This window comes from Sycon ciliatum, chromosome 2 (assembly GCF_964019385.1).
Source record: "Sycon ciliatum chromosome 2, ocSycCili1.1, whole genome shotgun sequence".
Taxonomy (NCBI): Eukaryota; Metazoa; Porifera; class Calcarea; order Leucosolenida; family Sycettidae; genus Sycon; species Sycon ciliatum.
In genome coordinates this window covers 9,205,446-9,218,767 of record NC_088644.1, presented here as the reverse complement: position 1 = coordinate 9,218,767, position 13,322 = coordinate 9,205,446, and the positions used below count along the sequence as shown (strand labels likewise).

Below are 13,322 nucleotides of genomic sequence, written 5' to 3'. Positions count from 1 at the left end.
TTGCAGGTTAGAAGTTCGAAGTCAAGCTGAGTTGGTGATTAGTGCTTTTGCCAGTCGGTGTTCCTTTGGCTATCATCTCTATACTATAGATCTAGTGTATAAAACCTCTGAAACGAGGATACGCCACTGTTCATTCTCTAGTTCTAATGGCTGTGTGCAAGACGAACTCTTTGATGCCTGTAGTTTTCTCTGCACTTTGTCTCTGGCAATTTGTTTGGAATCACGACGTTATGTCCTGGAGTTTTCCGTCCATTATCTTTCTGAAGGAGCCATTGGGTGGTTCTGCAGCTTAGCTTGGAGAGCAGTGCGCAGCGAGTATGGCTGACAGTGGATTCTCTGATGGCGAATGGTCCGTTGTTCAAATTCGTCGTGACGATTCCTGTGATAATAGCAGTATTTCTTCAGTTGCATCTGACGTCGACGGAATGAGCGGAGAGGACTCGGCGACTTGCCTTGGAAGTGGCAATGTCTCTGCTGCATCTGACTGTAGGACTAGTGAAACACCTCCATTGTTAAACCTGTCAGTTGGCTATTCTGGTGCTGATAATCTGGATGTCGCTGAAATGGATTCTGTGGGAGAGGTGCAGCAAGGTGATGCTAGTAAGAAGAACGAGGACAGCAGTGGCGAAGATAGCACAAGTGAGATCGATGATGAAGAGGAGGACTCTTATCTTGATGAAATAGACGACGTGGAAGAGGTTCAGGACAATGATTCGAGAAAGAGCAAGGAGGACGAAGATGAGAACGAGAATGGCAGTGGTGAAGATGACTCAGGTGAGGACGATAATGAAGGGGAGGATTGGGATGAAGACTGTGATGAGGATGATGATGGTGACGATGATGATGATGATGACGACGAAGATGACCATGATGATGATGATGAGGAGGAGGATGATGATGATGATGATGACGAAGACGACGACGACGAAGACGACAATGACTGTGCTGCAAGCAAGGAGGATAGCGGGGATGACCTGCTGGCACTCTTCCCGTTGTCGTTTAGCCCTACCCCATTTTGTCCTGCTGTTGCTGGCATGTGCTCCGCAAACCGCTCCTCCGTACCGGGAGCAAACTCCGCCCGTATTTCAACCGAGCAACCAGGTCGGTCTTCCCGATCTCACTCTGTACCTCCGAGTTCAGCCCGTTCAAGTACTGTTGATACTTTGTCCACGGCTTCTTTCGCCATGGATGAAGTTGACGGTGGCGAGTGTGATAGTGACAAGCTTGATCGATTCCACTTTCCTAGAATGTCTGTGTGCGAGCGGTTTCAAAAGCTGAAGGAGCAGCACGAGGAAAGAAGACAGTCTGGGTATGTCCTTGGCAGTGAGCGCCACAGAAAGTGCTGTGACGTCAGTGCATCGCCTGTCCCGCTAGCCGTGTCTGGCAAGAAGCAAGTGCGCTTCATGCCGGAACCAAACCTTGTAACAGTCCATCACATGATTGTCTGGGACTATGCCCATCGTGCAGCACGCATTGGTCACTGGACCCAGCTGCACTTGGATGGCGTTAGATTCAAGAAGCGCGTCGCTGAGCTAGAGCCTGTCATATCGCCTATCTTATCATTAGACCACCGTGAGAAATACATTTCACAAACTGCTAGTGCTAAGTGTGATGCACCCTTCGATACTGATTAACCAAACTCATGTTAAGTAATTTTGTTGGAAGAAGACACTAGGGGCTTGCATGGATCTTGACTCTATTCATATCTATTTTTATCTGATTAGTGCTCTATTCTCTCGGTGCATCGGTTTTTAAGCGGTTACTAGTAACCAAACCAAACATTTGGTATTTTAGCTGTGGATGTGCTGGCACATATTCCTCTTTAGTCTCCTGACACTACCCTTCTCCCCCCCCCCCCCCCCCCCCCCCGTTATATCTTATTTTATTTTATTCTATCCAGTCTTATGCTTTTGAAATCCGAATAAGAAATCAACACCGCCTTAGTACATGTCTTGAATCACTGTTTCTATTTTTAAGCCCAAGCCTCAAATTAAGTCCTTTGCTTTTTTGTGTATTTATGCTGCTCTGTTAGTCTGGTGGTCTTGCTTCCTGGTCTTTGCTCTTACTAGTATAGTCTTAGGCAGTGTAGTAGCAAAGGACCGCTGTGTTTGACAAATAGCTTTTGAATCATTGAAATGAGCGCTTTTGTCTGCTTGTGTGTGTGTGTGCTCATGCTCGTGTGTGTGCTCATGCTCGTGCGTTCCTTGCACTGGCTTACTGCAGTGTTAACATTTCGGGCACCGTGCGTCATATCTCTCGTGTTGATGTTCTGCGGATATTCGCCTGTCAGTAGCCGGCACTGCTATATTTGAGGTATGATGCATGCTAAGTAAAGAGTGCCTTGTCACTACATGTACTCATATACAGTTGCTATCAGGTCAGGGATGGAAGGGGTACATGAATCCGGTCAGGTTGACAGGACACGTTGTCACAGAAGGAATTATCTTGAAGCCTGGAACATTGACCTGTCCGCGAACCTGCCAGAATGCGCTGCATGCATTCACTACACATGTGCTCCAGCAAAAATGAGCATGTTCCTTCCTCCACACCATTAATTTTAGATTCTAGATTCCTTTCGAAATATGCTGAAATACCCGGCTCCACACAGCCAGTATTGACCAAAGGTCACCATGCACAGGTACAAGAAAATGATAAGAAACTGTAGAATGTGGCCCTGCACATCTGACATATGTTTGTCAAATTTGGGAAAGTTTGCAGCCATATGAAGGAGCCAGGCACGATGGATTGCACAGTGATTGGACTTGACACATTTTTGTTAGTAAAAAAACTTGGGACATACCCACAGCCACTGGTAAACCCACACTTTTGAATAGAGTAGGGAATGTTCGGCCAGGTATCTGTGCGTTGAGCATGTCCATGACTCCATATTCATGATCGGCATGAAAGACAAGGCAGCGGAGTGGACCATGCATGGGGATAGAATATACACACCGGAATGATAAAGAAACATGGTGCACTGACACTGAATGCATTTGACAGGCTGAGTTCATGATTACCGTGAAATGTGGGGAAATCACGGCAGGACTGGCCATGGCGCACACACAGCGACTGAGCACCAGCTGCAATGGTTTACAATCCACGGGCCGTATTCATTAAAGCTGTGAGCACATGCAACACATGACCGCATGTATTGCAATTCCATTAGCCATGATTAGGGCTTAGAATGAATGCATGTCACCAAGAGTACATGGGGGGGGGGGGGGGGTATGTACTCTTGGTGTTACCCTGCTGCCGAGTGCTGGACACACATCTGCTTTACACTTGCCTGGACAGTGCATGCACGAGTTGGTACTATCGGGTCTGGGGTAGCCACATGTGCATAGATTGAGACTGCTCATCTATCAATACACCTACCTCAACACACATCCATAGGAGTACTGTACATAAGCTGCCGCGGATGAAATCGTAGGGGACATGCCAGTACCATGCCTCATTTATTTTAATTGTTTGCACATGTACCACTCACATCAGCTGCCTTTCACGAACCAGTCCCTACTCGTATTTCTGCACCCTGCTCAAATATGTGTGTGTGTGTGTGTGTGTGTGTGTGTGTGTGTGTGTGTGTGACGTGGCCATTTTGTGGCAGTTGTACATAGTAGTAGTAGTAGTAGTAGTAGTAGTAGTAGTAGTAGTAGTAGTAGTAGTAGTAGTAGTAGTAGTAGTAGTAGTAGTAGTAGTAGTAGTAGTAGTGTGTGTGTGTGTGCGCGCGTGCGTACAAGTGAGTGAGTGTGTGTGTGTCCACGTACGTGTGTTACGCTCAAACATGAATTCGATGCATGGTATCAAGGGCATGATCGACTGGGCGAATCCCGAGCAAGTGCGTTCCGAGTGAGCGTGATCGTTTGGCCGAATCCGGATTTGGTGTACTTGGAGGGCAATCAGACCACACCGGCCCCCACACTGGGAGTGGAAATGGGCTTTGAGCGACGTTTTTTGACTGCTTTCACAGAATATTTGTACGAAATGCGTACCATTGGCGTACTACACCTTTGCTTCGATCGTTTCGACGAGCGCTGCTCGGACCACACCGCCTGCTCGCACTCAATCCAGATTCGCCAATCGATGGCACCCGGAAAGTGTGCAACTCCTATTATTGATTTGCGGTGGACTCACTTACGGCGAAATTTTATCTGAAGTGATTTAAAAAAATTATTGGTGGAAGTATGGTCAAGTGCATTATTATAGGCTTTGCCCGCTTGTTATTGTTACTGTAAAAGTACTTTGAAGTACAAATTTTCGTTCACGAAATCTTTCGTTATATCACACCACCAGCAGGCTTGTTACGTACTAAATTTCGTTTTTGGTCGAGGTCTGTCACCCCGAACGTTCAGAAAAAAACTTTGCTACAAACTTTAGTTATTTCGTGCACCCTAACGAATATAGCGAAAGTTAATTCCAAACGAAACTTTGTACTTATACAGTATTGTGGTATCAGTTCATTATCTTCAGGGCAATCGGATCTACCATTCGTTGTTTGGTTCTGACTACCGTCGCTGCCATGCACAAGTTTTTCCCCATACATTTTCACCATAGGCTACGGAGGGTTAAACGGGTGTTTGCGGCCGTCGTGAGTTCCCTTTGGGAACGGACACGATAATATACTTTTTCATGATTTTACAATTCTTTTGCGGCCATTTTGGTTCACTGAATCTATCATCCGTAAAAAATAAATTAAAAAAAGTAAATTATCGTGTCTGTTATAACACTCCGCCGTGGAACAAGGGATCGCCAAGCTACACACTAATGATTACGTACTTTTTGTCGTACCCAGATTCCCTATAACACAAAGCACACAATTATGCAAAGGTCAGATGGCATGCGTTGAGTTTTCAGCAACGTCAGCAAACGCCCCCACCCCCACCCACACAAGAACTAAAACAGCTGGCGTCGACTTCACTGTGATGCGGAGCACAAGCTCATGAAGGCCCATTGGGATTTTGTATGTAGCGACGAAAATAAGCACAGCCTGCTCGATCACTTCCAAATATTGCCATGCCAACGGGAAGGTTCAGCGTCGTTCCGGTAATACTGTACTAGCATTAGCTACCGATCTGCATCGGGCTTGCTGAATAGGCAATCCTAGGACCTGCACAGGGCCTGCTATTCCAATGACACGCGTAAAGGCTCGGGCACATATCAGTGTTGCGCAGAGCACGAGATTTCTCAGTAGACACGGGGAACAGTGCACTGTGACCTAATAGTAAATACATGTACAGGAAATAACTTTGCGTAGCACCAGGTTCCAGTGGCAAGGCATTCCATTTGACAACGATCCCACAGTCCAACCTCAGCACATTATTCAGCAGACAGATAATTTGGTTCCACGCCTTTATTACAGTCTGCAGAAACTAAATAAATAGTTCGAGCAAGAGCTCAGCTGAGATGACTGAAGACTGAAGACTCACAACAGCTTGCCATCATTTCGAAATGCTAGCAAAGTAACAAATGCTCTTCACAAGATGGCAAACATGCACAGTAAGAAAGTACCCTGTAACTGTAGGTCGTACTTTACACTACTCTCAGAATTATTTCCCAAGTACATGTAAAACGGCCAGCTGCAGCATGCTGAGAAAAGGAAAAGCCCGTGTCAATAGCCAACAGGAACAGCAAACCTTGGTCGCTGGTTTAACAGAAGACAGAGGACCTGAACACAATTGACACGCTACTGGGTCGTGTTGACTTCGTGCAAACGTCACACAAGTGACTCCTCACTGAGAAAGACACGGCTTGTTCGACGCAGATGGCATGTACACAGTCTTCGCAATCAAAGTGTAGAGAAAGCAGCATAAAATCGCCTATCTGTTGAAACAGAGAAACGAGTCGAATTCTTTCCCTATAATCCCGGTCAACACCATGGGTTACTCACTCACTGTAGTGATGAGGATGAGCCACGCTTTCTCACCCAGCAGCTAATCATGCACTGAGCAGATATTGTAGGATGAGGTTCGACCAGCCCAGCGATGCTCGCGAGGAGAGTGCAGGCCACTGCAAAGTATCAGAAGAACAGCAGAAGAAGGAGAGAACCATGCGGTGTAAAGTTAGATCACAGCAAACACTCCCTTCACCCTGTGCCACAATCGTCAGTAACAAACATTCTCTTCATCCTGTGCCACACTCATCCACAACAATGCAGATTACAATCATCTTCAGGAAGACATTGTAAATACCGCATTTCCTCGATTATAAGTCGCACCCCCACTTTCAGGTTTGAGCCATATTGTTTCAATGGATTCACATAAGTAGGATGTCACACTCGATTGTAAGGCGCATCCCTTTCTTTGCCCTTGAAGTTAAGTGTGAAAAGGTGCGACTTATACAGGTCCTCCCTCGTTATAACGAGTCCGGTTAGTACATAAACCCCGTTAGTAAATAGAAATCTGAAATCCCCTGGCGAAACGTGGTCTATATGACTGTTTACAGGTCCGGTTACTACATAATTCGTTAGTACATAAATTTCGTTATAACGACTCTTTGCCCAGGTCCCCAGAGTGCCAAACCCTCAGTATAAGATAATATTGACCATGCAGGACCAAGGCCAAGGCCAACCAAGGCCAAAACACGTAGGATAACGCAGGGAGATGCAACGTATTATACCTATGTGTTCGTAGATATGGACGATATTTTGCATCCAAGCTATGTTGGAGATTTTTCGATTATCTTATAACGAGTTGAAGCGTCAACAATTTATGTTGTATCAAGGGTAGCCCCGGTAAGTACGAAGTAGTGCGTATTTCACATTTAGCTGCAAGTCCTGCTACAAGATAACTTTTTCGATGGCCCAGAGATTATCTACTAACGAGGGAGGACCTGTATTTCGGGAAATACGGTAGTGCTTCAAAGTATTTGACAGCCCAACAAAATCGGTCCTAGGACTTGTACTGCAGTATCAACAAGAGTACATGAAAACTAGAGTGTGCAGCTTGGGACTTTTTCTACTATGGGTGTCTGTAACGGCGGAATTCCGTGATTACACCATATTTGGCGCAGATCTGAGGCGGGAAATGGCGTAGTGCGTACTACCGAGCTACAGTTGTGCAGAAAGATACCTGCTAGAACCCTGCTTGTACGCACTACATCACTAAAATGATGTAATCACGAAATTCTGCCGTGACAGCAACCCATCCAAGCTGCACACTCTGGTTTTCATGTACTCTTGGTATCAACAATTCAACATACAACCACCCAGAATGAAGCGTTAATAAACACCCGAACATTTCAGACCCTAAGTACTCTCTATTGGAACGTAGCGTGTAGTCGCAAAGAAAACACCGAGCTGTGCCAGATGCAGGTACATTTCCCTAGCCCATTCAACTCACTACAATAACATGAATTACTCACAATCAGATTGCGTCACACTGTTACCGAGCAGGTTAGTGGCATCCCAAATTGTGCGACGCAACACAGCGATGACCATGCAGACAACCTCCGCACATACAGAGCCTGGCCCTTGTACGACCTATCGACACACATCCCCCGTGATGGAAGCCTGGCGACCAGTACCAGATGGCCGTGCAGCACACTGCACAGCGTGCAATCAGTTCTAACGCACTGGATCAGTCCTCGACGGGCTCACTTGCGTTCCCCCAGTGGCGTACTCCAGATCTGGAGGCAATGGTCGTAGAAAGAGCAAGTAGCCAGTAGGCACACAGGACCAGCACTTGATTGACTGCCCTTACAGACATTTTCACCGGCCACTTCTGCCTCCGGTAGCTTCCAGCTAACACCGTAGCCCAGTGAGCCCTCGGTGTGATTATTGAAGTGCAGCAGGACAGAAAACTCCAGATCGTCCGACAGGCGCAGCAGGTGGAATCCGTTGTACATCGTGGCAGTGGCAAGCAAGCTGGGATCGGACTGCTTCCACTTGATGCGCCATACGCCGCCACCAACATCGATCTGCGACAGTGGCGTGCGAAGATTAGAAGAATCAAAAAGCCATACAATCTGCTCATATCCACCCAGTGCAAGTTGACTTGGATGCTCCGGTCGGAATTGCATGGCACAGAGGCCAACATCGTAGCGTACGGTTTGTACTGGCTGTGCTACGTCTTCAAGCATCTTCACAGCCTTGAACTTCCCATCATCACCGCCCGAGTAGACTTTCGCAGGGTCCTGAACGTCAAATATAGCGTACCACGCCTCAAAGCCATGCGCGTTCCAGCGAGCAACCTCTTCTAGTGCATAAGAGACAGTATCCGCATCATCCTCCTGTTTCTTTGCATGCAAGCACACAACATCACCGTGTGACGTGGTAGTCAGAACGACGGCGTGCTCTGAAGTTGAGCTTGGGCTGATATCCACGCTGAGAGACAAGCCCTGGTCGGCAACCGCACATGACGCAATTAGCTTCGACTCAGCAGAGTCCTGCTGCTCAAGAGCAAAACTGTAAATACAACACAAGCCATCCGCTCTAGCTACAACCAGAGCTGGACGCTGTCCAATCAGATGTGGAAACCATTTCATGTCCAAAATACCATCGATGTCCTCTATTCGATGGATTTCACTACAGGCGACACTTGCACAAGCGCTCTCCTCGCTAACATGGTACAGAAGCAAGCTCCCGTGTCTCCTGGACGGTTCTCCCTCGCCTTCCTTCAGCTGGTATAGTCCGCAAGCAAGCAAATGACGATAACCATCCACTGTGCAGAATTCCACACTGTCTGCATTCAATCCAGTGTCGAATTTGTGATGGAGAATCCATTCTGGTTCAACACACGCACTTGAGCTGTTTTTGTCACTCATATCTATCCCAAAATGCCTCAGCAGACGAAATACTTCAAATAGGAAAGAAGTAAACAAATCATCAAAAGACCCAGTCCTGTCGCACGATCGCCATCGATCGGATTTTCAGTCTTCCTTTCTTCTGAAACTGAACACAAAAAAATCCAATTTTCGAAATGGATTTCGTGACCATGGTGATTCTGGATTCTTCGGATTTCTGAACTACAGTGGATGATGTCATATCGTATGATATCGACACTAGTCTTGTTGTTGTAAACTAGCTTGTGTTGAACTTTACGTCATGCACTCACGAATAGTCACGATCCCAACATTCCCATTTCCCAAGCCCTGAATGACGTAAGACTCGTGGCCGAACGGCTTTGCAACGCACGACACTCGGTATTCATGGTATTCGTCGACACTCTACAGTCTACACACACTACAGACTCCAGAGACTAGAGACTAGAGTACAGTCACAGTCAGTCGACACTGTAGTCTGACTGTAGTCAGTGAGCACATCTCGTCAGGTCCAGAGTGTAGATCTACATGACCAAAATGACTGTGCCCGGCGTAGTGCTAATGCCATTATGTAGCCTATTGTACTATTTGTAGGCAAGGCTTTTTTAGTACCGCCTACCGGTGCCGGTACAGTCAGACCTCGCTTATCCGGTCCTCTTTTATCCGGATCCCTCGCCATCCGGAAGGAATCTCGACTTGGTTACCGATTTACAGCATATGCCATGCATACATACAGTATGTGTGTTCGATTATCCGGTTCCCTCGCCTATCCGGATATTTTTGTGGAAAACGCATGTGTGCGGTTAAAGCGAGGTCTGACTGTACTCGATCCCTGGGACATGGGAGTACTAAAAACTTACTTAGTAAAACTGGACACAAAGTTGTTCTTACAATCAGCAAAATCTGACAACAACAATGGATAAAGAACTCAACACATTCAAAATTAATAAGGGCTTGTTGTTATCATCGGAACGGGTATTTTAATCATGTACATGACTGTATGCACTGGCTGGGTTTGATATTCCTTCAAGTTATCGTTATCTCATATTGGACATCATTGCGCTTTTCCGACAGCATCCCACATGCACATAATCATAGTCATTTCATCACTTCACCAACAGCAACAATGTACCGGCCAAAACAAGTACTCAGTGCCGGGTAAATCATGGTACAGGACCGTACATGTTGTTGGTTGACAACATGTAACAAGGTGGAGGACCCGGTCCGTGTTCGGAAACAGTGACCTAAGCCTTTCTACAACCATCCACGGTTGGTAACTGTTGGCAGTGAGTAGTGTATTGCACTACTCCCTGGTTGGTATAGAGCCCCGGTCTTGCGACCATCTCGGAACCGTATGGGTGTTAGACCCGGTTCTGACCCTCTATATTCTAGGGAATTGCCTTAGACTTCTTGTTGTTGTGCCATCAGTCATGTATTATTTGTTCGCTCCTGGATGTCTTCTTGATATGCAGTCCTCATCATAGTAAACTTAGTAGCTTTGTTCTGAATTGTTCTTCGTTCTTGGATGGTGTAGAAAGTCACTGTTTCCGAACACGGCAACCAACAACATGTTTCAAGAAAACAAGGTCTAATACCATGATCCTACATGTACATGTACAGTCAGCCTCGAGAATAACGGCCTCGGATAAAACACTTGAACTCGCGACTAATCACACAATCTTCAGAAGGTCCCTGGCTCGAGTCCCGTTGATGACAGTTTCACCCTTTTCATCTCCCTCCACTTATGAATATCTTCAGGCCTACTGCGTACTTTCCGGCAACCTTGATCACTAATAGCAGGGTTCTAGCCAGGTCAAAATAGTAAGGGGAGGGGGCAGGGAAAAAAGTTACCCCGTAATCCATTTTCCATTTTTAAGGGGTGCGCAAACAGAGTGTGTGTGTGGGGGGGGGGGGACGCTGTTTGGCTAAAACCCTGAAGAGCGACGACTCGCGAATAACAAATTTCTCATGCACGATTGAGGGTCTTTATTCACTGAGGTTGACTGTGATATGTACATGTACATGACTGTACTTGAATTCCTCAGACTCACAGCTCCGTGCATGGTTCGGTCACCTCATTGGAAAAGAGAAGCCTTGATATCGGTAATTCATGTAAACAGCGAGTATAGAAATATGTTGCAAATTAGAGGGAATCAGAATGTAGGACCATACCAAGTTGTAAATGAAACGGAATAATTATACCTGAAAGCACTCGTATTTATACTGCGGTGTCCCCCCCCCCCCCCCCCCCCCCCCCCAGGGGCTGTTGCTTCTTACAGGAGCCTGAAGGCTGAAATGCACTCAAGAACATTTTCTTCTTTTTCGCAAGAAGTTTTACTACATCGGTTTGAACCCGAGACCTTAACTTTAAAACTGCACATGCGATAATTATGATAAAGAAAGAGGGGGGGGGGGAGAGGGAGAGAGAGAGAGAGAGAGAGAGAGAGAGAGAGAGAGAGAGAGAGAGAGAGAGAGAGAGAGAGAGATAGATAGAGAGAGAGAGAGAGAGTTAGGCAATTGAAGAGTTTCGGGGGTCAACAAACAAAGACTCGAGAAAGGCATACTTACCCTATTTACAAAACGTCCTATCAGCGGGCAGTCTCTATGGGGTAAGGTATGCCTATGTTTTTAGAAACGGGAGCTCCGACTTTATGCTAACATTGCGTATCGGCTCTAATGAGCGGATTTTTCTGTACTCTACGTACTAGTGGCTGGTAGGACCAGTGAGTTGCGAGGCGTTCACTACTACTTCTTGGTTTAACCCTTTGGAGCTCATCGTTCGAATTCGAACGATGCCAATGTCATGTGTGCAAGTGCACTCAACGAGTCACAACTCAGTCAAATCTCAACCGAATTCAACAATCGAAATACCTACGAGGTAGCAGAGAATCTAAGCTGTCGGCTCGAAAAACTCCGGGGTCGATACGAGCTAGTATAACAGAGCGGCGAGTGCTCGAAAGTTCGCTCGATTTCTCATGCGTCAGCGAAGTGCAAATTTCGTTCAAAAGTGGGATTTTCCCTCTTCCTGCCCACGCAGCGTGTGACATCACTCCCAGCGCTTTTTGTCCCGGCTTTTGTGAGCCTGTTAGAAAAAAATTGAATGATTTTGAGCTAGCACGAGTGAAATGGCGAGACAAGGACTATTCCCGTTTTGGATTTGGTATTCAGCTGGCGTTCCTGGCATTCGGTAGCAGACAGCAATCGCTCTCCTGGATGAGTTTGGGCTCGCTGTTATCCTCGTTCCAAGAGCTTTCCAACGAGCCCAAGATCGTCAGAATCGGTGAAGTAGAACCAGCGTTATGATGGAAATTGGAACGAATATACTTGCAATTGCAGCTATCTCCTGACGTCGTGTGATCAGTGCAGTTCCAAAGGGTTAAACTTCTGTCAGTTTTCAATAACAACAACGAACAAAAGGTCTAGCAAGTGGGCATAGCAGATGATCAACTGTTACAATAGGTGGTAACTAGAGTGAGAAACGTCAGCAGTGCACGCTTCCAAACCCCTATGGCAGAGCTGCTCACACGCACTGCCATTCATCCCCTCAGGTTTTATGTGCAGCAGCACATACTATGCTTTATCTGATTCTGCCTTCGCGATGCCTCGAGCCGACCATTTGAACGTTTCTTCTCCGTCGTTCCATCGTTCCATCCCGGAGAACGAGGGGTGGTAGTAGTAACTTGCTCCTTATTCCGCCAGCCATTACTACTCACTCGGCCTTATTCCGCCAGCCATTACTACTCACTCGGCCTTATTCCGCCAGCCATTACTACTCACTCGGCCTTATTCCGCCAGCCATTACTACTCACTCGGCCTTATTCCGCCAGCCATTACTACTCACTCGGCCAAGCGCATAACGCATGCAGGTGATGTGCTGTAGAATGCTCAGCCACCGGAAGATAGCCTATATGATGCATTGCAAGCTTGCCAGTTTTCAAGCCCAACGCCATCACAAAGTTAACTGACCTGGTCCATTGACGCTCTTGTTAATATTTCATACATTTCTCTCCCTCCACGACTTCTCCCCCACCCCTCTCTCTCACACACTCACTATTGCTTTACACAAGTGGGTCCAGTGTCACTAGGCTTTTTCCCGCTGTTTTGGAATTACCACTATAAATAAAGAATACAACAACAGCACACGAAAGGCGTACCATCAAGAGTACATACAGTTACTGTTGCACAGTTTATGTACTCTCGATACCATGCACGACGGACAAAACCATGAATTTGTATCGCGCTGATACTGAGTGAGTATGAAGTCAATTATAGCCTGGAAATAAAACCAGAGTAAAAGACCGATGTGAAGTGAAGGTCTTTTACAAGGTTTTAATTTCCCAATATTGACCTAGTATGAAGTCAACAGTTGGATTTAACACAACAAACCAAAGCATGACATGATGTTCAATCCCTAAAACAATTCACGGTTTGTTTGAGACTCCGAGGCCGAGTTTTCCGCATCTGCAGAAACTCCACTACTCTCTACGGTCAAGGCACTGATGCAGCTCCTAAAGCGGAGGGTGGGGGGGGGGGGGGGGGGGGGGAGTAGATCAGACCCACCACAA

At 46.6% G+C, this 13,322-nt stretch overlaps 1 protein-coding gene across 1 annotated transcript; it reads right to left on the bottom strand.

The window, feature by feature from the left end:
* Positions 1–5,449: 5,449 nt before the first annotated feature.
* LOC135808548 (diphthine methyltransferase-like) lies at positions 5,450–8,834 on the bottom strand. Its single transcript, XM_065321753.1, has 2 exons — positions 7,360–8,834; positions 5,450–6,006 (listed from the first exon to the last, which is right to left on the bottom strand). Exon 1 carries the CDS (start codon positions 8,758–8,760, stop codon positions 7,591–7,593), a length of 1,170 nt encoding a protein of 389 aa, XP_065177825.1. The 5' UTR covers positions 8,761–8,834; the 3' UTR covers positions 5,450–6,006; positions 7,360–7,590.
* Between the last annotated feature and the right edge of the window lie 4,488 nt (positions 8,835–13,322).

What these genes read in the sequence shown, in the direction of transcription:
- LOC135808548 (XM_065321753.1), bottom strand. Translation starts at nt 8,760, where the DNA reads ATGAGTGACAAAAACAGCTCAAGTGCGTGTGTTGAACCAGAATGGATT.